The sequence below is a fragment of the Lates calcarifer genome, unplaced genomic scaffold, assembly GCF_001640805.2.
Source record: "Lates calcarifer isolate ASB-BC8 unplaced genomic scaffold, TLL_Latcal_v3 _unitig_262_quiver_961, whole genome shotgun sequence".
Classification (NCBI taxonomy): Eukaryota; Metazoa; Chordata; class Actinopteri; family Centropomidae; genus Lates; species Lates calcarifer.
In genome coordinates this window covers 1-24,898 of record NW_026116345.1, presented here as the reverse complement: position 1 = coordinate 24,898, position 24,898 = coordinate 1, and the positions used below count along the sequence as shown (strand labels likewise).

Sequence of the window (24,898 nt, the reverse complement as noted above, 5' to 3'; positions counted from 1 at the left end):
GCACACATGAAAAACTGACTGAACATACATAACTGAAAATAAACGTTCATGTACTTGAGTTAATGAGTACAAGAGAGAACATACAGTAAGCTTGCCTTGGGAGAAGAAACAGAGTGTAATACTTTGGTGTTATATGGGTTTATTTTGCTGCAACTTCAAAAATGTAGTTTGGGAAAGCTAAATTAGCCATAAAAAACTGCCAGCTGCTGCTGGTGCTCATGTCAGAGGATCACCAAAGTCATTATGATACAGGCAGTTAACAGTAATATAAAATCCTGTCATTCATTCATTATTTGTAGAGATAAACCACAGAACCATTCACTGCTACAAAAGGACCCAACATGGAACCTTGGAGCAAATCATACAGAGACATCTCTCAAAGATCCCAGTGGCCAGCTGCCTGTTAATCAAAAACAACACACTTATGTAATTTAGGTGGCTGGCTGTCAAATAAGTATGGACACAAACAGGAGACTTTTTTTTAAGTGTTTTTTTTTTTCAACCTTTTTGGCTTTTTTTTGACACAATATTGCAAATCACACTCCAGTACAGAGATATGAAAACTCCCTATGTTTGGTGGTGGATCAGGTATATGGAGCCTCCTTTAATCGTAAAAGTTAAAATTAGGTAAAAATAATGTTATGAGGGACTCTTTATGAACAGTTTCTTTCATGAGTATTTATTTGCTGCCATTGCAGCCCATTGATTTTATTTCACATTATTATTTCCTCTAAATTTAATGTCAAACAGAGTTAGGGCAATTTCAGATACATACAATTGATTTTGGATTGGCTGATACGTGGCCAGTATTGATAACGATAAGGAATTTACATTCCAGTGGCGGAGGTGATTTAATGTTATTACTAAAGCATCACAGCAGAATGTGCTTAGCTCGCTATTGGTGATAATCATGCAACTATCTTTATAGAATCAGTACCATTAATGTGACCAAAAACAAATCATGGAGATTTAACTCTTTTAGGACATCAGATTGACACATTATTGGAAATAACAAAGGCGTAAGTTGACTACACAATATCAATTACAGCTGATCAGAATAAAATGAGCAGAAAGGAATAGAGGAAACTTGTATTAGAACTGCAGAGATTTTAAATCCCTATCAGATTAATTACTAAATGAATTACAGATGGTTAGGATTTCTTTAGAGGTCAAATTGAAAAAGAAGACTGATAAATTAGATTTCTTTGTTATATAAATAAAGTACAAGGTAGCAAATAAGTCAGACTGATACTTAGCCATCCCCTTTATAAACAAATTCCATAACCAAAGCATGTCATTGATTAAAGACTCAAAACATTTAATATAAATGCATGTTTCTTAATTTAAGCCAGACTTAGAAAATATGATCAATTTCGAAATGATTTTTTTCATTTAAAGGTAATATTAAAAAAACATAAGTGACTGACCCTTTAGTGGATGTAAAACAGGTACTATTATACATGATTAGAGAAGGATGGTTTGTAAAGGTGACACTTGTCTCCAGTCAGATTAGGGTCACAGGTCAGAGTGTACCGGACCTCAAAGCGGCCTGAGTCAGCTGAGCAGGTGAATGTGTGTGTACCCTGCTGAAGGGACCTCTCACATGATCCCAGAAGGTCAGGGTGGTGCCAGTCCTCGTCCCAGACTTCTACCTTCAATTTCAAGCTTGTGTCCACCTTCATAAGAAAATAAAGAAAAATATCAATCAAAATATTAAAATAACTATTTCCTTTCAAATGCTAAGTTGAGGTCTGTCGATTATCTTGAGTGACAGGAAGAGAGGCACTAACTAATCAAATGTTTGTGCACACTTGTGGAAATCATCAATATTTTCTTACTGAAAATTAACAAAATTAACAGGTGGTCAGGACCAATCAGAAAGGCCGTTTTTAGGCATAAGTGTAAGAAAAAAATAGATTTTTTTGCCCCTTGGGAAGTGACAGTTACTATTGTAACCAAGTGTAGCAAGTTTGCTGGGTGTGCTAACAATCACAGTTGTTTGGGCACATAGACATCCAGATTAATTCAGTCCTTACACTTTCACTCATGTGCTTTTTGTTTTGGAAATGGAATGTAAAGGATACCAAGGCTCTCCAGCATCAGTAACTATATTGTTATTGTTGTTGTTGATGATAACGTTAATGTTAATGTTGTTATATATATATGAAAATTTAGTTTGATTAGATTGTCCTTGGCAGGGTAACAAGGATTGTCATTATTTGTGTACAGGACCCTTTATTGTTTCTTCAATGACTGTCTGATTAACTGGGTCCCACATCCATGCACATTTTTGTAATATGAATGAACTGGTCCTAAGGTAGGATTTTACTCCAGGTACACTCAGATGATATTATGATAACTGTAGTCCACAACATAAACATCAGCCCTCAGCTGACCATGAGGCTGAATGATCAATGATAATCCATTTCTAAGCAGGTAACTCACTGCCCACAGTGACTGACACTTACATATGTAAACTATTCATGCACAGGTGAGCAGACGTGTATGAATACAAAGGTACACCTTCGTGATAACTTCATGTTTCATTCAACCAGTCTCAATGTACATTTTAAAAGAGCCTTCGCAGCATGTCTCATTACTTACATAGAAATCTCGTCATGTAAGTAAAAGAACAATAATGAACATGGGTGTGTACTTTGGTACGGTGTTTGAATAAAACAGAACAAAAAGGAGATGCCTCAAAACTATTTTTAAGATGGGGCGGGGTGCAACAAAAGTTTTGATTTGTTCATCTTTGGCCACAAAGCTGACCTCTTGATGAAAACCTAATTAGCCTACTTGTGTTTCTTAATTTCACCAAATGTACAATAACAAACTGGAGAGACAAACAGCCTATTTATCTGACAAACACTGTCTGAGTCTGAAACAATGTGATCTGTGAACATTAGCATTTCACATAACATCTCTAGACATTGATAGCTGTAGTTAAATCCAGAGCTGTGGCTTATGGATGTTTTTAGACACACTAGCAGCACTGGCACCACTTTGGTCCAGACTAGATGGATTGCCTCTTAAGGTTTGTATAGAATCATAGTCTTCAGAGAATAAATTCTAATGACTTCACTTCATTCCTTAAGCGGTTATAAAAAGCAGTATAGATAATGTATGGATGAATGGATATAAAATATAAATGAATTATTAGATCATTGCGTGAATGGTTATTATAAAGTTGCATCTGATGTTTAGAATGCCCTCTCTTGATATATCTATATATTTTAGCCATATTTTTTCCTAAGCTGACCATGAGGCTGAATGATGGTGTCAAAGTTTTGCTTTTGAGCTCTTTTGAGCTGAAGTGTTTTGAGAAGATTTACTAACGTTGCTCAGATCATAACGAGCGTTCCACCTGGGGGAATCTGAATTGATCATCTCAGTCTTGCGGTGGATGGAACCATACCACATCTCAGCATAGCTGTGAATTGGAGAAAACAAAGGAAAACAACAAATAAAACGATTAGTGATTGATTAGTAACTGACTCAGAGCACCGTTGTCAGCTCAGCCATAACACACAGTACATCACCTCCTTGAAAGCCATTAAAAGACTGAGAGGCACAGAAACAATCATAATCATAACTCTTCTGTAAATAACATGCCTGTGCATCAGGGTGCTGTCCAAGGTGCTGGGAGAAGCTCAGACTCTATCCTGGGTGACTGATTTATTTCTAAGTTCACTGGAGAAGTATCACCCAGAACTGACTCATTGTGGGAACTATGAATAATAATGAAAAATGTATAAAGACAAATAAACTTAAATCATGTCACTACATACGGTCTTGTTTCCCTGTTCTTACAATTACTAAAAACTTGGCACAACTCCACACTTAAATCCAGTGACCATTAAATTAATTATCACATTAATATATTTTTCACTGTCCTCACGCACATTCCATGTCCCTAGACCACAGCCTTTGTATGAAGTAACTGGAAAGTATATCAACTGACAAAGACATAACAAAATTTATAAACACAGATAGAAAATGACCAAAAGGACACACAGAACAACTAAAAAGACATGCAAAACAATCACAGACACAAAATGAGTATGACACAAAACAACTTGTGTCTCTTTAAAACTATGGGTTTTGCTCTCATGTAAGACAAGTGGGAGGCCTTTTGCATGTTTGTGCTCATTGTCTCATAATGGATTGGACTAGCAACAGACGAAGTGAGCTAACTACATACTCAGTGACTATGACTCTTTAATGAAATGAGTCAGATCATTTTGAATCTGTTTGATATATCATGTTTGCAGTGCGAGCCAGATCTCCATCCCTGACCTTACTCTACTCACCCATCAGTTGTGCCCCAGAAATCTCCATACAGGTCCCAGGCTTGGACAATGGTCACCACTAGGATCCCCCTCCTGGACTGTTGAGGACAGCAGTTGGGAGCCAGGTTAGGAGTGCGCCACCCACAATCTTGTTCTGAGGGTGAGGTCTTCACAGCGTTGTCCTCTAAGTACTGCTCTATGGCAGCCTTCATCCCAGCCCTCTGTGCTGCATTTGGCACCAGCTCATACATTGGCCTGAGGGAATACTCAACAATATCAGGGTGATTCTTGAGCGTCTCCAGCCAAGTTTTGTAGCCCTGCGAGTCATCACGAGTGAGTGAAAACTCTCCCATCCATCCAGTGCCTCCTGTCACCTCTGTGTAGTGTCGGTGGAGTCCAGAGCCGTACGAGGTGGTGACATCCCGGTTCTGCAGGACTCTGCTGCAAGACCCATCATTGGGTGATTCCAGCTTCCCAAGGCCGACAGAGAAACCCACTGATAAGCAGTCGGACACCTAGAGGACAGGAGGGTGGTATTTATAGTCTGATGATAGTAGACTACATTTACAAAGTGTCTCAAAGTGGAGAGCAGTGAAAAGCCATAAACAATTATATTCAACCAGTCACTCAACACAGCTTCAGACATATGAGGCATGCTTGACAGCGGTCTTTATTATCACCATCAAAGCGCCAAATGAGGGAGTATCTTTTAGAAGATTGGTGTTCCTCTCTCCAGTAGACCTGAAAAATCTGTGCCAAGGAGCACAGAGGCTACTCTGGTGCTCATGGTGGCTCAACATCTCACTAAGGCACTTGGCTGGTGTTTTTTTCTTGTAATTATCATCCATTTTTATGCTTATCAAACTCAAATTCTACAGGAGCTGTGACAGAATTTTGCCGCTAACAATGCATTGAGTTAAATCAAACAGTCCTGTACAGTTAGCAGATACTCCAAACAATACTCAAAAAAGGGTGAGATTAGATTTTAAATGTAAATATAGTACATACTGCAGAGTTGTTAGCCTAAACTAGCTTTGTTCATTAAGGGACTAAATACAGGATAATACAAATTTCAACAAAAAATGGTTATAGTTTATGGTGTTTGGCAGTATAACAGTACATGTCGTACGTGTACCTTATGTGAGGTGAAACCATTCAGTGTGGCCAAACAGGTACGTGCAGCTGTGATTCGCCTGAGTCTCCCCCCAAGATAAACCTGGGGAAAAAGGTGTTTTTATTTGTGAGATAAGTAAATTAGAGAGAGTGTGTGTGTGTGTGTGTGTTTGTGTGTGTGTGTGTGTGTGTGTGTGTGTGTGTGTATGTGTGTATGTATGTGTGTGTGTGTGTGTTAACCTGGCGGATGTAGTGTGTGCCATAGGTACGTATAAACTCAGTGTACTGAGCCCTGGTGGAGGAGCTGTAGGAAAGTGGCAGCCTGGTCAGATCCTTACTGAACTCAGAGCTGAGGGGAGGTTCGTTTGCCACACGGTACCTAGACATTATGAGACAAAAAAAGGAAATGATCTTATCTGATCTTATCATTTTCATTAACCAATATAATTCAACTTATCTGAAAAATCAGACATTGTGCAGTGATTCAGGCGTCTTCACACCCTACCTGTAATGTCTACAGGTGACACTGTGGGTGCTGAATGTGTAGCGGTCCTCTCTGGCCTTATCTGTAGCAAATTTATACACAGAGGAGCGCGTTCCTCCCACATCCAGGCCGGCAGACACAAACATATCTATATTTAGACCAACCTGATGAAAGAGAGAAAAAATAAAAGCTCACAAGCTGCTTAATATTCAAATATAATCAGCCTTATATCTTAATTAGAAAATCATTTGCACGGAGATGCTTTCAGTTTAACAAATCGTTATTTTTTCTGTTAGCATTAAGGACATTAAATGGACAATAAATGCAGGAGGGTAACAACAACAACAACAACAATAATAATAATGATAATAATGATGTGTTCATTTTTAGTCAGTAGGCAGTAGTTGTGAGATGCTTCCTACCTTCCAGTCGGGAATGTCCTGGGTGGTATAGGTGTCCATCAGTGAGCTGTGAACACCAGTTACAAGAAAGAATCACAATAAAAGGATATTTTGCAGTTTTTCCCATAGACACCGGTAAATTTTCTGTATTCCTATTTTCCTATGTTTGAGTTACAGTTGAACCGAAAATGGGAATTGAATTGTTATATTTTCTTCTGTAATTAATACGATAAATGAAGACAATTTAAGATAAGGAACAACTGCATGAGTCTGTAGTGAGTTAGGATGGAAAAGTTTTGATCTTGTAATGTGACTCTGACAAATCTTCAGTAAATGGGGAGATGAATTCATACCATTCTATAATTGTTGACCTGTCAAATACAAATTTAAATTAGTGACTGACTGGATGAGAAAATTAATGTCCAAGTCAGTACTTTTGGAGATATTACAAGGTGACTTATGGATATTCACAAGTATTTACTATCCTGTCTTGGAAAGACATATCTCAAATACAAAAATGTTTTTTCAGTGATTATAATACTGTAAAATACAGTACCTAATAGTGGTGTCTACACTGCTGTGGAGACCAGCACTGCATCGGGTGAATGGACGCCAGTCCACTGCAGAGACTGGCAGCTGAAAATGAAGGTGAGAACAGCACAGTTAACATGCACACATTAACTATGTTAACTAGCTGTTTAAGATGCTGTATAATATATAAGTTTGCAGTTGTGCATCTAAGAATTTAGTTACTTTCTGGAGCCTGTTGCCTTGAAGAGGGTTGGAACAGAGAGTACAGGTGCCATTTGGTGTCAGATAGGTCTTCATGTCAATCATGTAGGCTCCTTTATGCTGCAGGGTGACCACATCAAAACCCTCCCCTACCAGGTTGTGAACTGGCACAAATGGGGCAGACTCACACTGGCTGCGGGTCCCAGTCTGACAGGAGAGAACAGGGGAGAGGTGTGACAGGAAGAGGAGGAGACTCATGTAGAGAGGGGGCTGAGCTGAAAGGGGCCTCATGGCTGGAGTCAAAGATGCTGAGAAAGACAAAGAGAATAGGAACAGAAATCAGTGAGTATAATTTCAGCTGTATGTGATTATTACTGAAGATAACAATAACTGCAACTTTATCTTTTTCTATCAATTATGTACTAAGTTTGCTGTGATATCTTGCAGCAGTTCAGTTCAGGTGTGGACAATTTCTGCCTCATTTTGATGCCTGGAATTATGCAAAATTAAATTCACTACCTCCTCAGGTCTCTGCAGGGTTTCTCCTTTACGTCTGCTCTGTGTAACTCTCAGTGGAGATGAGAGGAGTGTGTCAGGTTAGGGTGCAGTGTGACTGCCAAGTCTGCAGGTAACAATTAAGACAGCAACTGTCAGTAAATTAAGCATCTCAAAAACAACACAAACCAACAAACATTAATGGTTCTTGTCATCAAGCTTGACCTGCAACATTTTCCATTACTGCACAGCTGAACAGTTTCCATGGTATTTCTGATACTAGTCCACGCTGAGGACAGTGACAGTTCTACCAGTGGGTGCTGTGTAAACGTCGCCCTCTACTGGGGATTTTTAGCTTCAACTGATAGTTGAAGTTCCCGGTTCTGAATTGACTCAGTTTTAGACAAGGGAAAGGAGAAATGCATTGTCTCAGCAAAGTTGTTAAAGGATAAGTCTGATGATATTCTACTTACAAGTATTGTGTGTATCCAAAGCACAACATGTCTGATTCCATTGTGCTACAGAGCTCCACTGTTGTCAAGAAACAAGTAAAACTGCACCAGTGAGACACAGTTACACTGGGTGACACAAGCGTTTGTGCTTAATCACCAACAAAGTGATGATGTGATCGGTTCACAGTGACACAGTTAAATGCAAATTCACCTGCAGACCCAGTTTTCAAAAGAAAAGAGACTCAGTCAAACTCAGATCATCCTCGAGACCCTTACACCAAGAAAACACTCAACTGAATTATAACACACAGTTTCCATATTTAACACATGCATTAGTGGTACTCCAATATAAAAAGACATGTTTTACCTGTGTAGACCTGCGAATGATTAGAGATGAGAGCAGGGTGTGCTGGAGATGCAGCACAATTCAAAAACACACACCTCCTGAGCTGTGCACAGCTGCTGTGACAGGAGGAGCAGGAGATGTTCACTGATGGCTACGCAGTGTGTTTTGGAGGCGCATTTATACTCAGTTGCTGTTGGAAAATATTTGGGGAGAGGGTGAGGCGAGGTTGGGGGAGGTTTCGTTTTTCACACACTTATGGGAAAAGACTGTTGATTTTTCTGTTAAAATTTAAAGTTTTCCATCTGATCCAGATACCCAAAATGTTGATGTTGTTGTTTTATGTCTGGTCAACAAACCCTGATCCAGCAGGAGTCCTTGCTCTATGGTCAGAGATAAGGAAAGGAAATAGTAAATCAACGGAGAAAGGATAGAATGAATAATAAAATGGCCACAAGTGTGTGTGTTAAAACAAAACAGAGGAGAAACATGATGCATAGTGAGTATTAGGATTAAGGACTTAAGAAAAGAAGAATAAAAAAATACATCCAGCTTTTTGTTGTGTATTGTAATAATACAGAGGAAGGACTCAGTTAAATTAAGATAGTGAACAAGGTAAACATTAGTTTAGATTTGCAGGTATTTGGCAACAACACAAGATGATACAGAGGTGAGAAAGTCAGTTACCTCAAACCTCATTCAGGGAGCTGAAAATACAGACTCTGTAAACCAACTTATCAACCACCACTCTGGTTGGTACAAACTAAAAAAGGCTGTGGCTTGGATGCTTAAACTCATCAAAGATATGAAAAAGAGAAAAGTTACTTGCTGAAAATAGCCACTGCCAAGAGGAATCGGTCAAACAACAAGACACTGAGCAACAAATGCAAGCTTACAAAATATCGGTGGATAAAGGACCACTAACTGTTGAAACTCTAAAAAAGGCAGAGAAGGAAATTAGCAGTTTCTGTCAAAGGCAAAGATTTCCAGATAAAGTCTCAAGGGGAAACCATAACTTGAAAAGAAATAGTCCTCTATATAAGCTGGAACCAGCGCTACAAGATGGACTATTAAGAGTTGGAGGCCGTCCCAGCAAATCCTCTATGCCAGCTGAGGCCATGCATCCAGCCATTATACCTAAGGATTCTCATATCTACTCTGATACTGAATGACTTCAACCAGACAAGCCACCATTCGCTCATGTCAGTTTCGACTATTTTGGGCTATTTATGGTCAAGAGAGAGCGCTCAGACATCAAAAGAAATGTTGTGCTGTTCACATGCCTAACTACAAAAGCAGTGCACATAGAGGTTGCTCACACACTGGACACTGACTCATGTTTAAATGCAATCTGCAGGTTCATGTGCAGGAGAGGCCAGGTATCAATTATACATTCAGATAATGGGACTAATTTTGATGCTGCAGAAAGATTCTGAAGTCCAATCTAAAAGAACAGGTTGTGGATGATGAGTCTCTTCAGACACTGCTATGTGAGCTTGAGAATATAATAAATGAAAGGCCAATCACAAAATCATCTGATGACCCAAATGACCTTGAAGCCTTGACCCCTAATCACCTCCTTCTATTGAAAAGGCGACTGCTACTTCCACCAGGGCTGTTTAAAAGGGAGGAGTTATACTCGCGCCGAAGGTGTAAACAGGTTCAGTACCTGGCAAACCCGTTCTGGAGACGGTGGGTGCATGAATACTTGCCTCTTTTACAAGAGTGCCAAAAATGGACTCAAGTGAGGCAAAATCTCACTTCTGGAGACGTAGTGCTGATTGTGGATGACTCTGCCCCAAGAAACTCCTGGGTGTTAGGTAGAGTCATTCAGACCATCCCAGATTAAAAGGAACTTGTTTGCAGAGCATTGGTTAAAACAAAATCAAACACTCTTGAAAGACCTGCTGAAAAGCTCTGTCTTGTATGTGAAACAGACTCTTAAGAGACATTTATGGGACTGGAATAAATGGCTTAAAAATAATGTTTATACTTAAAAATACCTTTGGCTATCGTAATATTGTTTGATTGTTTGAGTAATTGGTAACCTTACTGTCTCCCAATTAGGGGCCGGGAAATGTAGGAGCCAAAGTTGATAAAAAACACTTGAGCTGTACCTTTGCTGATATTTGCATATACAAAAAATTACACACTACAGTGCAACTGTTTGCCATTTATGTTTGTTGTGTTATACATACGTTTTTACAGATTACAGGACATTTCTGTTTGAGAGCTTTAAGTTACCACATTTTTTGTTGTGCCTGAATCTGCGCGCACGCTCACTATTGTTTGTTAGGAATTAAAGTCTGTAATGGAGAGCACGGTGTGTCCCAGTTCGCCAGCAGCATGAAAGCTTCAGTGAAGCAAGGTTTTTTGACTGCAACTTTGTAAACGAACAACGAAGTAAAATATTTGCAACCTGTCAGAGATGCGCCCGGGGAAGTATCTGATGTAAACTGAAGACTTGGCTGTACCGCCTCATTGGTAAGTAAGGGTTCCAAATGTGCACGCACGTGGCACAAAGAAAAAAAAACAAACATAAACAAACATAAAAACAAAAAACGATGGAACACCCACAGATTTCTCTGTATTTTTAGTATGAAATCATTAACCAGTATGTTGGATGATGCGCACAGATCGATATGGTCCGTGTGCCAGAAACAAAGTTGTGTAGAGTTATCACCTACAAGCGTTTGTGTTTAATCACCAACAACAAGGTGATAACTTGATCAGTTCACAGCGTTAACGTTAACTCAGTTCAATCTAACTCGGATCATCCTCGAGCCCGTTACGTTGAAAAAACACCCGCGGGTGTGTACATCTCCAAGAGCATTAAAACACATGCTTTCAATTTAACGTGCATTATTCTACAGTTTAAACAGACGTTTCAATGATCAACTTCTGCACGAGCAGGTGTGCTAAGATGCACAGAGAATCCAAAAACACGCGCTCCAACACGTGTCATCAGGAAGCTGTGAGGTTTACTGAAGGCTGCGTGTGTTTTGGAGGCGCTTTAACACTCGGTTACAAATGCAAAATAACAAATATTTGGGGAGAGGTGAGGTGAGGTGAGGGGAGGGGAGGTTTTGTTTTTCACACACTTACGGGAAAAGACTGTTGATCTTTCTGTTAAAATTTAAAGTTTTCTATCTGATCAAAATACCCAAAAAGTTGATGTTGTTTTATGTCCGGTCAACAAAGAAATGAGAGGGAAAGCGAAAGCAAATCAAAGGAGAACAGAGCTAAGTATGCTAACATTACATAACAACAGTAAGAATAATAAAAGATGAACAGCCACACAAGAGGAGAAACATGCTCTAAAGAATGTGCCAGAAAGAAAAAAAGAGAAATCATTGGTTTTGAAAAAGCATAATTAGGTTTGAAAAATGATCATTAGAGGCACTGAGTAGAAGTTTAAGTATATAAGTACAGGACAGAAAGTATAGTCAGCTTGTCTTTAGCAAAAACAGAATGTGATAGTTTAGTGTTATGTGGGTCTAAAATATATTTTGGGAAAGCTGAAATAGCCACAGATTTTATCTTAGGAACAACATGCCACATGAGCAGATCATATAAAGACACTTCAGAGCAGTCAAACTGGATGTTTAACTTTAGCCAAAGTCTGTGGGTCATTATTTACGTCCATCATTTCATTTTGTGCTAAACAAATCCTCACCCTCCCATCATCTCTCTCATGCACACGCACACATTTGTAGTGAGGTCCGATATGTTTTTACAAAGAGGAACCCAAAAAAGAGGAACTAAGCAAAACTTATAAAAAAGATTATTATTTTTTTTATTGATGGAAGAAGAGCCCCAATGACACAACAGTGTAACAGTGCATCTGAACTTTGATGCTTTTAAAAGCTGCGGAGCTGATTGTTAAAACCTGGAAGTTTTCAGCGGTGCCATCTTTGCATATCCAAGGGGGGAAAACGTGCGCAGTTCAAAGTGGATAATGAAAACAAATAAGTCTATGTTTCTGATCTGCGAGAGACAGAAGAATTTAAATCAATGCTAAATGTAGAGAACTAAGAATAACAGTTGTTTCTCCAGCTGCAGTGGTCTGCAATGGCCAGAAAGTATCTTAAACATCTTAAGAGTCTATTTTGTAAAACAATAACACAGGTAGAGGGATTACTTTGGCACACATACTGTAGAAAATGGAAAACATAACAGGGAAAGGTACAGTAAATGGTCCTCTTGAAGACATGCACATACAAAACACAAGCTTTTACAGACACATTCTCAAACTTCACTCATCATGTGAAACTGTTTCCACGGGGCAGCCACTTCAACAGAGTCACAGGCACGCCTATATTTTTATATAATGGCATCGCCATGGTTAATAAAAGCTTGAGGTCTTACAGGAATAATCTGCAATACTCCTTGAAGTTCAGTGTAATGAAATTATTCATACATGTTTAATAGTGCTTGGAGCAAAATGATCCCACTTAATATAATATGATTCAGCCCAGAGGCTCTGTTTATTGGGTGGTATGTGTCATTAAAATAAATCACAGGACTGGTTGAGTTGGACTGACTATGAATGCATGTGTGTGTGTGAGAGAGAGAGAGAGAGAGTGTGAGTGTGTGTGTGGTGTCTTCCTTTCAGCCAGTACGTAGGATGATGTGGACCCCAGAGTCAGTAAAAACAGGACCACTCATGTCTCCCACTTTAAGAGCAAAGGAGGCATCTTCAAAAGGCTTCTGCATCTGACCTAAAACACAAACACAGATACTGTTAAAGCATTATCACACTGTTTTACATTAAAAATAAATAAATCATAGAATCTGTTGAAGGTTATCATCTGTACCCTGTGTGTACAGTTTGTTAATTAATAGATAAACAGACTTTATTGATCCCATGAGAGAAACCTAAATCTAAATATTCTGAAAAAGCCATAGTGAGAGGTGCTTTGAGTGAATCAAACAAAAAGAATTATAGAAGTGGTGATAAAAACAGCTCAGTAACACAAAGACCAGCAGACTGCCACTCTCACGGTGCCATCTTGAAATCATTGAAATTCATTAGGTTTCAGTTTTAGCTGAAGGTGAATCATGAGAGTCAGAAATTGAATCTTGCCACCACAGTGCCGAGAAGTGAGAGCAACAAAACCAGAATGAGACTCATGAAATGAACAATTTTGCAGTTTCTTTACTGTTGACTTTCAATTTCTACTCATTACAGTGTAGAGCTGTTCCCTACTCAGTCTGTGGCACACAACCAAAAGCCCTTTTATTCCTACTTAAGATGTAACTAATTTCTTAATTGTTTTAAGATAAATAATTTCCTAAAACAGCTGCGTACTGCAGGTTTGGTAACTGGTACTCAAACATAAGTAAACAGATGATGGGGACTATTTTCAGTTGAGGATTAATACACATTTAGTGCTCTGGTGGGTATTTATGGCAGCAGGGTGTTGTGTATGGGATTCACTCAAAATAAACTACAGTATCCATGTTCATTGTCATGAAATAACCCAGTGCAACAGTGTGGCTCAACAGAGCTCTGTGCTACAGAGGAATAAGCTACATTAGACTGTGGCAGACGATACTTGGATATATTTGTTGTTTGTTTGGGTCTTTTCATGGAATTTGTTGACAATAAGAAAAATCTAAATATTCATCAGAGCCCAACCCTTTGTATTTTGTCTTTATTCCATGTGACTGTAAAAAGACCAACCAGGGACAGCCACAGCAAATTAGCGTCAGCGGTTCCATCTGTCATTGTTTTGCAAATGTAACAATATTTATCCCCAGTGCTTCATAAAAAACGAATGTATGTGTACAACTGTTCTGTCTTTGCGTATACATTAATAAGGGTATGCCTGGGGGTGTGCATATATAGTTGTATATGTTTACAGTATTTGTGTGTGTACCTCTGCCGAACAGTCCCAGATCTCCACCATTCTTAGCTGAGCTGCAGTCGCTGAACTGAGAAGCCAGATACTCAAACTTCTCCTCTCCGGACTTGATCTGTTCTATGTACTCTGCACAGAAAAGAGAAATAAAGAACAAATTAAATACATAAATCAAATGACCACCACCACCCACACTCCATTCTCTGTCTTACTTACTCTGAATGAGATCCAGGGCCTCGTCTTTAGTTCGTGTGATATTTTGTTCCCGCCAGGAAGATGGACGACGTGACTGATTATGCTTCACCAGGAGGTGAGAGCAGCGCACCTGAGCAAGTGGAGGTAAAAAAAAACCAAAACAAAACCAAACCCCAGACTGTTTTATTAAACTGTAAGATCAGAAATATTCCTACATATCACTACCAGACATCATTGACAAAAAAAGTGATTTTACTTCGCAGAACGCAGGAGCTGCTTGAATACCACTGTTTGTTTGTGTTATTGTGTGGTACTTTTACTTAACAATCTGAATACTTCTTCCACCACTCAAAGCCACACAATAAAACAAATATACTAACAGAAGTATTCCAGCAAGTCCCGTTTTCGGAAAGGTAAAATTATTGTTTTTATCAATGGAGTCTGATAGCAAGTCCATCTCTGTAGGGATCCTACCCATAATCAGATTTTAGTCTTTCAACCTTTGGTTTTGTACCCTGTGAAAAATCCCCAAGACTGGTTATCAATCGGCTCAATGGCTCATTAAACAGTGACACACCCATTCCTCTTTATTTAAGATCTACTAACATAAATACAGACTCAATGGCTAACTGGAGCTTGAGTAAATTATTAATCAAGTGTTAAGAGCGTCTTACTTACAGTAAGCTGCCTGCAGCTGTAAAAGTCTGGAAGTCGTAGAGTCTTGTACGACAATAACTGATCAGGTTGGGAGCTGTAAACCTCACTTAGCCTCACTGACGTGCTGGTGGGTCAGTCATTGCAAAGTGATGCTGTGCAGCCAAACTTTGTTTAAACCCACAGGACTTTATTTTATATTTTAGGACAGCTCACTTTTTTTTCAAAATATGCCAAATATATAAGGCCGAATTATAAAATGTGCACAAAGTGTTACAGATGACAGCTACAATATGTCAATTTCATGGTGCAGCCATTAAAACTATGGCATCTTTGGGTCAAAATTTTCTCTCAGTGTAAACATCATATGATTTTAATGAGGAGCAGGAACAAACTAATACAGGATATATTAATGAGCAGTCAACTGGCAGAAATTCAATTGGCACAAGTTTGATAGCAGGTTAACCGTCTGGGATGTTTTTCAAGTGAAAAGATCAAAATATCTGATGGTTCAAAGATTTTCTGCTCACAGTAATGAAGTGAATATATTTGGGCTTTGGATTGTTGGTCGAACACAACAAACGGTATGAATATGGAACTTCTGGTCGATGGATTTTACATTTCATAGACAACACATAACAACATAACATAAAATGACAGATCAATAACGAAAATAATAATTAGTTGCAACCATCATGTGGAATACTTTCAACTTGTTTAAATTCCTTTTTTAGAGAAACTGGAAATTGGATAAAATATTAAAAACCTCCCTATTCCCTGAAAACACATGTCAGCTAGTAGGGCACTATTTTTATGATTAATTTCAGTCTTTTATAAAGTTATTTTATCCTCCCATAATGCAAAAAAATATTTGCAAAATATTTACAGACTAGACTAAAAAAAACGCAGCTTTCTTAAGACTTTTATTACAAACACTTACACTGTTGTGTTTTAGCAGATCTCAAAGAGCTGCTTCAATTTCTGCAAACCACCAGATGTCACTGTTCTTGTTGCATTCAATGCTCTAAAGCTTCTCCATCCATCACTAATTTTAATAATCACATCACTAAACTAGCTCAAACGCTGTATAATTTAAATGTAATGTAATTATTTTAATAACTACATTAAAATAATTACACATAAAAACCTTATCTGGTTCTCCACGGCCATCTCCCACTGGACGTTCCCACTGACTGGCATTGGTGATGTGGTTGAAGTAGTACACTTTGCCTGTAGAAGCAAAGAGACAGAGATTATTTCTTAAACACACAGACGGAGTGGAACAAGCTGAAAACACCACACTGACAAATAACCAACCCAGTAAAGTTGTTATGGCAAGTGTGTTTAGAAGTGCACTGATTCATCAGTCATCAGTCAGATCCATAAGTCTGATGAGTTTTATGCAGTGAGATGTACAAGCTTTATATAAGGGGAAGACAAGAGAGCTAATATTGCAGTCTGGAGTCTGGACTGAGGCATTGGAATTAGAGCAGAAAAATTGGCCCAGTGCCTCCCTAAACGTGTTACCAAACAATTTCTTATTTTATCCGTCCAGACACTCGGCAGCATCTGAAGTCGTGTTTCTGACCACCTGCTGTGTGTAAATCCAAAATTCACTCTCCTTCTAGCTCTGTCCTGGTGTATACAACTCCTACAGGAATGATCTGAATGTCTAAACGTTTTAGTCACTTATCAATAGCTGGTCACTAACTTTGCTATTTGATGGAGGGCAGGTAAAGTACAGTGGGTCTGTCAGAGCTTTTTTTTCTTTTGCTTAGTACAGATGCATGTTGTGGCTGAAAACAGACTTGATGGGAACACAGAGCGGCTTTGACCTCTTAAAACCCGAGCATTGATCTTACGCATTTTTAATTTCTCCTAGCTTTTTGGGATTAGTATGACCTGATTAGTATAAAGACTAAACTATGTCTTTAAACAGGAAGTAGATTTTGAAAAAAAATGAAGTCAGCATATGGGGATAATTGGTTTATTACACTGCAAAAAAAATAAAGTTATCAGTGTATAAAACTCTTTATTTCCATGCTTAAACATGGCTGTGCAAAAACAAACTTGCAAACAAGCAACACATCTAAAAGTCTTACAATTGTTCAACGTTTTGTAACTCTATACCTTTTCCTTACTCCATACTCTGAACTAGGAATGTCCATTTTGTCGCTGGGAACAGTCTGTTACACCTAATGGCCTGGGAGAATTTCTGCTAACATTTACTAACAGGCTACAAACAGCAGCACTCACTCTTTTTGTCTGTCACTCAAATTATGAATAAGCATAAGAAATTATGAAAAACCAAATATGAATGGTAATGTCCTGTTGTCAGATTTGCTGTCTTGTCAAATTTGGATGCTATATCAAGCAACAAATGTTATTGTGCATAAAAAAACAATGTAAAACCATAAAATTTAATTAGGTTTTGTTCCTCTTGTACTTCTGTATTGATCTCGGCTGTAGAATGTGTTGACAGAAATTCCTGCCATCTTGTTTTTACACTGTTGAGTGCATTGTGATTTTGTCCACACTAAAACTGCACAAAAAGGTGTCAGCTAACAGGGACAACAGGTCTAAGTTTAGCAAAATTAAAATATGAGGTGCAGCAAACCCAAAATGTAATGTCCACATATGTGGACGCAGGGTCTTAGGAGGTTAGAGATAAGCCACTGTAGACTGAGACAGCACAATGTGATGGGATGGTGAGTGCCTTGATAGAATTAGACCCTACAAATTTTTTTGGCATCCAAACATACAGTTGTATGCAAAATTACACAATCAGTTGATTGTTGAAGTGGAAGGGAGTAAATGTAACCTCTGAGGCAAACCGATATTAAAAGGGTCCTTTCTTCAAATGTTAATGCACTGTGCACAGCCAGTGGCACAGATGGAGGGAAGAATGGATTCCACTGAATATCAGCAAATTCTGGACAGAATATCTGTGGGTTGATTTTAAACATGCCGTGTGTGTAGGACAGCCTACAATATCTCAGACACTGAGGTGATCTGCAGTAAGACCACGTGAAAATTCATTCATCAGGAATAGAAAGACTCTTATCTGCTACTAAAAGCAATTGCAAGCTGCGATCTCTGCCAAAGAGAAGACCGCTAAGCACCAAATTAGTAGGGTTCCCACAATTTTGCACATTATAAATGCTGATTAGTAAAACACCCCCCCCCCCCCCCCCCCCAAAAAAAGACTTTAAGTTCACAAATAAAGGGTAACAGTGTGTTAACATTTGAAGTAAGACTGAAATGATTAGCTGTTTAATCAATGCACAGGTTGGTTTTCAAGCAGAGATGGCGGAAAATATTCTCCAACACCAGCCCCTAAAACTTTCTGCTTTTCCAGTCTCAACATAAAGAACAAATAAAATTTTTTCCACTATGAGCACCCACTGGCCCCATCCAGTTGACTTTGTATAAAGTCAAGTTGCTTCTAAAATCCCCTATGCATGATTTCCAAACACATCTAGACTGTAGACATATGTTCTTGGTGCGTTAAAAGTTAGTTTTCCATCTATTTTAGAATAAAATTGCTTGTTTCTGTGACTTGACTGTAACAATCACTATAAAAACTTAAAACTAAAAACAAAAAAATCAAAAAATGAATCAGCAGATTGTTAGCTGAACTTGAAGAAAGAGCTCATTTTAAATGTCTATTTGAAGCAGGGGTTGTATTTACTTCTTCATACTTTGAGAAAAAAAAAATCTATATATATAATTTGCCCAGGGTTGTCCCACACAGGTATGCATGCATCTAAAAGAGCGCCCTTCCCTGTCTGCAGGTGAGGCACTGGGGCGGAATGACGTCATGCAGGGCCTTGCAGGTTGAATGAGTTAGCAACACACCTAATAACAACCAAACACCACATTTAAGAAAGCACACCTGCAACACCGAGGTGCCCTTCTTTAGTTTCAACCTCCCCTCATTAAACTCAAACTTCTCCTCTGTCTCGTTTCAGCGGTAAAGCTCGATGTTGGGGTTGCTAGCTACTAAGCTAACTTTAGTACATGGTGCCATTTAGCAAGCAGGCTAGCTCATTTAGCGTCTCCTGGGTTCTGTTTCGTTACCTGAACTGCGGCTCATTCTTTTCTCCCATCCGGACGGTAGCTTCTCCTCGTCTGCCATTATTGTTGTATATTTTATTTTTCCCTGTAGCAGCGTTTTTTAAATTTAATTTCAATGTGGCTACCGTGTGACAGGCCGGGGTGCAGCTAGGCAATTTACAACACTCAACAACGTGTTTACGGCACGAGTTGTTGTCAGACGCAAGCCCGCCTTTGTCGGGGTTCTCTGTCCTGTCATAGGCTGATTTGAGCTGTCAATCACGAGTGTGCCCGTTTTATTGGTCAAGACGTTGATACGCAAACCATATCAGCTTTACGGTAAGCAGGACAGAGAGCGTTCCAGAAAATATCAGCGCCAGGAAGATATTTGTAATTTTGTGCGTTTTAAGGTAGGAAAGTCACATATGTATGACAACAATTATAAATATAAACGAATACTCGATATTTTCAAAGCAAACAGTTGCTTTATGTGTGTGTTTTGTATCATTAATTATCTATAATATGCCAGTGTGTTAGCTATTATGTTAGCTAAACAAAACAACCTGGCTTTATAGCCTCTGTCTTCGATGTGGCTAAATGTGAATGAACCGCATTGAATATAACTTCTAACTTTACGTACGAATATACTCTTAGCTTGCAGTTTATTAGGCACACTTAGCTAAAACTAATAGCTGGATTAGACCTCACTGGTTTTAGGTAGGTGATCCTAATAAAGTGACAACCGATTGTATCCACAGCTCCGTTTGTCTCGTTTGCTTTCCAGCTGACAGGAACTGAAGATGATCGAGGTGGTCTGCAACGATCGTCTGGGCAAGAAAGTCCGGGTCAAATGCAAGTATCCCTCACTAAAGCTATGCAGATAATGCGTCCTGCAACACGTGTAAAACCTGGGTCCATGTACACAGGGCCCTTTCTGGACATTATGGCAGTTTTATAGTATTTCAACATTTGAAACTCAACTTCTTGTTCTGTGTCATGTCATCAATATCATCTATCACTTAGTATATTTACATGCACACAAGTCCCTAGTATTATCTTATCTTGTCCCCTTAAGTATCAGCAGTTTCTATTGTTAGTTTCTCAGGTTTACTAATATCTATCATGCAGCTGCAGAAAAATGTGGTCTGTAGCCACAGTGTCATGCCAGCCAATCACAAGTCCACTCTGTTCATCTGTTTCAAAATTAGAGTTATCTTGATAAAATTCATCCAAGATAAACAAATCAATTAGATAAACAAATCAATTTAGCTGCATTTGAATATTAAGATAAATGATAACTGGGTTAGTTAAACCACAATTTTTTTCCACGCCACCATCTTGCTCCTTCCTTAACCGCCATGTTTCAGCTCTGAGGATACCATTGGAGATCTGAAGAAGCTCATTGCTGCCCAGACAGGAACACGGCACGACAAGATTGTATTAAAGAAATGGTAAGTGCTCATCTGGGAACCGTAACAATTGTTTCTGTGGCTGTTTTCTATTAGCAGCTAAATGTTCATCTTCTGCTCTTACAGGTATACCATATTCAAGGATCATGTGTCTCTGGGTGACTGTATCCTTTCAACAATCTTTTCTGCTGCAGTGACTATTTCTTTCTATATAAATGTTATACACTAGGATTAAAGAATAAGTTTATTTTTCCTACATGAAAGCAGCAAGAGTATTTTTCTGATGCATTTAAATAATAACAGTAGTAAACTTTTATCAAGAAGAATCCACAACTGTTCTGTCCTGATGTGTTGTACTTAACTACGATCTCTGCAGATGAAATCCATGATGGCATGAACCTGGAGCTGTACTACCAGTAGACCACAGAAGGACCACAGGACCACAAGACAATGCTACACAAACTGCACTCTTCATTGTTACACATACACACACAGAATTGACACAATCGAAACAGAGAAGGAGCTTAATCTACAGAGCAGATATCTCTCACACACACACACACACACACACACACACACACACACACACACACACACACACACACACACACACACACACACACACACACACACACACACACCACACACAACAAAGACGGCAGTTTTAGCTTTTAATTTTCGCCCAGAAATTATTATGTGAAATACATGTTGTTCTACAAATATTTTGTTTTGATATTTTGGAAGTAAAGCTGATATTTACCTACCTACACGACTGAGTGCTGGTCATTGTTGTCCATTAGTTATGTTTTCTCATGTGGGAAGAGACAGAAATACCTCAACACTTTTCCCAATGAAAATTGTACTGATGTTACCTTCAGCTCGAAGCTTGAAAGTCTGTAGATTAAATATTCATACTTCACTGTCACTACTGACACTGGAACAGTGTGTGTTTCAACTCTTTGTTTTCTAGCTTTAGAGAAGATGAGCATTGCAAAAAAGGTATGAGGTATGTTACTTGAATAGAGGGAAATACTGAATTATTATTTACCACACTACAAATGTCTAACAGCTGCAGTTATTTGTTACTTTTTCATGCAAAAGATCAAACTAGTTTTTAATTACTCAATAATTCAATAATCCAAAATATATATTACAATGTAACTGTTAGAAGTTAATTTTATTCAAGTAAAATTGTGAGTTTTTTTTTTTACACTGTGGTATTCATATTTTTTACTTGGATAAAAGCTCTGAATATTCTTCCACTAGTATACAGTCTGGTTTCTGGTCAGTTTTTTCATACTTATGGCCAGACCTCTTCGTTCCAGTTAAGGTAAATCTTAATGCTTCAGCATATGGTGATATTTTTGACAGATACTTGGTTTCAGCTTTGTAGCAACAGTTTGGGAAGACCATATCTGGTCTAAATATTACATTACCAGTCTTTATGTTTTGGTAAGCTAAGCTAAGTATTACAATGCCACCATACACAAGGCCAGATACATTAAGAAGTGCTTTTCCCAGTTTGGTGTGGAAGAACTTGAGTGGCTTGCTCAACCCCATCCTACACCTTTGGGATGAACCGGAGTCATGTTTTAATCAAGCAACGCAAGTCAACCTTATTAATACCCTTGTGGCTGAATGGGAGCAAATCCCTGCAGCCAGGTACCAAAATCATGTGGAAAACCTTCCCTGAATTCTGCACGCTCTTATTGCAACAGATTTGACAACCATTTTGGATGCTAACTTTGTGTGCACACTGTTCTGAGTTAGTGGTACGTACACAAAACAGACCTCATCAGGTCAGTTGGAAAAAAGTTTTATTCACATAACTAGACACTCATTAGATCACAAGTAACAGCATCTCTCTCACACGCACACAGACACACGTGCATATGGGTTAATGCAATCAATGGGGACCAGGTATCACACAGTCTCCTGCACATATAGTTTGGGTTCTCACATCTTCTCTGCAGCCACGTCAGCAGTAGTCAGAGTAGTCCTCCTCCACATAGTTGGCTGGAAAGAGCCCCACCTGGAGACATGAGAGCAACGCAAGTAAGACACAAATACCTTAAAAATTAGTAACTGTTTTCTAGTTATAAATGTGTCGATGTCTGCAAATTCCTCACCCGGCCATACACCTCTCCTTTCCACCAACCACTGTGACCTTTCTTGGATAGGATCTTGATGGTGTCTCCCTCCCCGCAGCGACAGCTCTGAACGGTCCCTGGCTGAGAAGTCGTACCTGGCCCTCGCTACGCCAAAACTCCTCATGCTGCCTCCTGTGAGACAGAGTCCACATTACAAACCATGGATAAGCTTCAATGAATAGTTTAACACTTTGGGAAAATTTTTGTTTTTTTGCTGAGAGTTAGACAAGGAGATTGATAACCTTATCTGTGCATTAAATATGACGCTATAGGGTACACTTAGCACAAAGCCTGGGTAAAAAAAAAATAAAAAAAAATAAAAACGTTTTTCATAATCCCCTCTAAAACCACAGTTTCTCATTTTAACATTTCAGCTTTTGTATGGAATAAGCAAACAAGACATAACGTGTAATTTTCCAGCTTTACAGGTGCTGGTAGAAGGATTTTTAGCTAGCAGCATGACTCTGAATAGCAGTGTCGGTCTGTCAGTACTCGGTTGGTCCAAAATGAAATCTCTTAACAGGTATTTGATGGATTACCGTGAAACCTTGTACAGACATTCATGTTCCCCAGAGGATAAATCCTACTGACACTGATAATCCCCACCATGAGGCTGACAATTGTGGTTTCAACACAATTCGACAAGTTTGGTGTAGAGATTTTTGCTATCTGATCTACCACCAGTAGGTTTATGACCAAATTTCCAGTATTTCCAGAAACACTGAACTATTCCTTTAACACAGTCTTAATGAGGAGTGTGTGACAGAGACGTGCTGTACCTGGTGTGCTATTTGGCGTGTCGTTGGACGAGTTGCTCTGCTCTGGTTGTTTGTAAGGCGTCCGTAGGGTGGTGTCCACATCCTTGAAATACTCCTTCAAAGAGTTCTGCTGGTAAAACTGAATCATCTCCTAACACACGGCGGCCAAGAACAGTAACGGGGAGAAGACGAGAGACACGTGAGAAAGATGCTGGTTGTGTTGGAGACGAGGAAATTGTAATTGATTGAAAATCCACAATGTGAGAGACAGTTTCAGTGTGTGTGTGTCAGTGTGAGTATCATAAGTTTTTGGTCAGATGAGGGGGTTAAAACATACAATTAAACCCTTGAATGCTTTCTTCTCATTGATGCGGTACAGGCCTTCAGTGGATGTGATCTTAATGTGTCTGATGTCCATGTTGAACCTGGGAGAGCACATAGTGGGAAAAGAGAGAGTAAAAAACATTAAAGGGAAAGTTCACACAAATCTCCCAAAGTGGTTGAACAGTGAATATTTCGTGTTTGGTTTGACAGCGGAACGTTGTAGCTGCTCCTTTCAAAAGAAGGAAAATAGACTCTCCACTTCTGCAATTAACAGGTTTCATATGACAATGACTGAATAGAACATGTACTAATTATTTGCTGGAGAAGTTGAATTTCCCTGGTTTAGAGAGGAAGTGAAACTTGAGCTCAAAGATGCCTAGCAATTTATCTGGACCAGTATACAACAAAGTATTTGTAGATCAAAAGACATCAAGGCGTCATGGTTAATACCAGGCTAAATTCAGCTGAAAAGTGAAAGGTTTTTAAACACTGCTTTTATATATATATATATATATATATATATATATATATATATATATATATATAGGGGCTGCAATTGAAGATTATTTTCATAATCGATTAAACTGCGGATAATTGTCTTGATTAATGGATAAATCCTTTGCTCTATAAATGTCAGAAAACTGTCACCAACAGTCAAAAACCCAAATATTTTTTATAAAAAAGCACAAACTCTTTATAATTAAGAAGCTGGAACCAGAGAATCTGTAGCATTTTAGCTCGAAAATTATGTAAACAATTTATCACTTATCAAAACAGTTGCTGATTTCTCTGTCAGTGAACTAATCGATCACTCATAGTTACATACAACTGCTTTAGACAGCATTTTCAGAGACTAAAAATGTACCTGCTAAATATATTAATAAATATATTAAAAGTTATCACACATAACCAGGACCTTTAAATAAAAGAGCCATTTGTAACAAAATGAAAAACAAATGAGTCACTTACGATAAAAAGAAACTGAACATTTGTCCAGTTCCCTCAGAACCAAACACTGCTTTTATTGATGAACTTACTTGATGCTGATGGCAAACTCTCCTCCATCTTTCTGCCGCACGAGGAAGGTTCCATCAGACCGTGACATTAGCAGGTTTTTGGCAGCACTTCTGTCCATGTTCCCAGCAAACCTTCAATCACAGTGAGAATCAGGGGCTT

General features: G+C 38.7%; 4 protein-coding genes across 5 annotated transcripts; 1 reads left to right on the top strand and 3 right to left on the bottom strand.

The window, feature by feature from the left end:
- Nucleotides 1-122: 122 nt before the first annotated feature.
- LOC108892977 (perforin-1) lies at nucleotides 123-8,503 on the bottom strand. The gene is made up of 11 exons (XM_018690761.2): nucleotides 8,337-8,503; nucleotides 7,542-7,644; nucleotides 7,044-7,330; nucleotides 6,847-6,926; nucleotides 6,312-6,357; nucleotides 5,911-6,053; nucleotides 5,646-5,784; nucleotides 5,428-5,508; nucleotides 4,314-4,807; nucleotides 3,340-3,433; nucleotides 123-1,676 (listed from the first exon to the last, which is right to left on the bottom strand). The coding sequence occupies exons 3-11, from the start codon at nucleotides 7,311-7,313 to the stop codon at nucleotides 1,455-1,457; spliced, it is 1,569 nt and encodes a 522-aa protein (XP_018546277.1). The 5' UTR covers nucleotides 7,314-7,330; nucleotides 7,542-7,644; nucleotides 8,337-8,503; the 3' UTR covers nucleotides 123-1,454.
- Nucleotides 8,504-12,084: 3,581 nt separating this feature from the next.
- On the bottom strand, nucleotides 12,085-19,284 carry LOC108892981 (peptidyl-prolyl cis-trans isomerase NIMA-interacting 1). Its single transcript, XM_018690768.2, has 5 exons — nucleotides 19,106-19,284; nucleotides 16,173-16,255; nucleotides 14,393-14,501; nucleotides 14,195-14,305; nucleotides 12,085-13,033 (listed from the first exon to the last, which is right to left on the bottom strand). The coding sequence occupies exons 1-5, from the start codon at nucleotides 19,161-19,163 to the stop codon at nucleotides 12,924-12,926; spliced, it is 471 nt and encodes a 156-aa protein (XP_018546284.1). The 5' UTR covers nucleotides 19,164-19,284; the 3' UTR covers nucleotides 12,085-12,923.
- A 91-nt stretch (nucleotides 19,285-19,375) lies between these two features.
- Nucleotides 19,376-21,257, top strand: LOC108892980 (ubiquitin-like protein 5). 2 transcript variants are annotated; one of them, XM_018690766.2, is made up of 5 exons: nucleotides 19,376-19,491; nucleotides 19,866-19,937; nucleotides 20,449-20,532; nucleotides 20,617-20,654; nucleotides 20,867-21,257. In XM_018690766.2, the coding sequence occupies exons 2-5, from the start codon at nucleotides 19,882-19,884 to the stop codon at nucleotides 20,908-20,910; spliced, it is 222 nt and encodes a 73-aa protein (XP_018546282.1). In that variant the 5' UTR covers nucleotides 19,376-19,491; nucleotides 19,866-19,881; the 3' UTR covers nucleotides 20,911-21,257. The 2 variants fall into 2 exon arrangements, with proteins under 2 accessions (XP_018546282.1, XP_018546283.1); XM_018690767.2 differs by having other exon boundaries at nucleotides 19,395-19,491; nucleotides 19,840-19,937.
- Nucleotides 21,258-22,290: 1,033 nt separating this feature from the next.
- LOC108892979 (proto-oncogene vav) lies at nucleotides 22,291-24,896 on the bottom strand. The gene is made up of 5 exons (XM_018690765.2): nucleotides 24,760-24,896; nucleotides 23,736-23,823; nucleotides 23,420-23,549; nucleotides 22,620-22,772; nucleotides 22,291-22,522 (listed from the first exon to the last, which is right to left on the bottom strand). Exons 1-5 carry the CDS (start codon nucleotides 24,855-24,857, stop codon nucleotides 22,479-22,481), a joined length of 513 nt encoding a protein of 170 aa, XP_018546281.1. The 5' UTR covers nucleotides 24,858-24,896; the 3' UTR covers nucleotides 22,291-22,478.
- Between the last annotated feature and the right edge of the window lie 2 nt (nucleotides 24,897-24,898).

Bases quoted from the DNA above. Each gene is read 5' to 3' on its own strand.
- LOC108892977 (XM_018690761.2), bottom strand. From the start codon at position 7,313: ATGAGGCCCCTTTCAGCTCAGCCCCCTCTCTACATGAGTCTCCTCCTC. The intron at 6,927-7,043 runs GTAACTAAATTC...CTTCATTTTCAG, and splicing joins AAGGCAACAGGCTCCAGAAA to CTGCCAGTCTCTGCAGTGGA. The intron at 6,358-6,846 runs GTACTGTATTTT...TGGTGTTCACAG, and splicing joins AGTGTAGACACCACTATTAG to CTCACTGATGGACACCTATA.
- LOC108892981 (XM_018690768.2), bottom strand. From the start codon at position 19,163: ATGGCAGACGAGGAGAAGCTACCGTCCGGATGGGAGAAAAGAATGAGC. The intron at 14,306-14,392 runs GTAAGTAAGACA...TTTTCTGTGCAG, and splicing joins GGCCCTGGATCTCATTCAGA to AGTACATAGAACAGATCAAG. The intron at 13,034-14,194 runs GTACACACACAA...TTTGTGTTTTAG, and splicing joins TCTGGGACTGTTCGGCAGAG to GTCAGATGCAGAAGCCTTTT.
- LOC108892980 (XM_018690766.2), top strand. From the start codon at position 19,882: ATGATCGAGGTGGTCTGCAACGATCGTCTGGGCAAGAAAGTCCGGGTC. The intron at 19,938-20,448 runs GTATCCCTCACT...GCCATGTTTCAG, and splicing joins AAAGTCCGGGTCAAATGCAA to CTCTGAGGATACCATTGGAG. The intron at 20,655-20,866 runs GTATCCTTTCAA...CGATCTCTGCAG, and splicing joins TCATGTGTCTCTGGGTGACT to ATGAAATCCATGATGGCATG.
- LOC108892979 (XM_018690765.2), bottom strand. From the start codon at position 24,857: ATGGACAGAAGTGCTGCCAAAAACCTGCTAATGTCACGGTCTGATGGA. The intron at 23,550-23,735 runs GTATGTTTTAAC...GCCGTGTGTTAG, and splicing joins AAGCATTCAAGGGTTTAATT to GAGATGATTCAGTTTTACCA. The intron at 22,523-22,619 runs GTGAGGAATTTG...TCATGTCTCCAG, and splicing joins AAGGAGAGGTGTATGGCCGG to GTGGGGCTCTTTCCAGCCAA.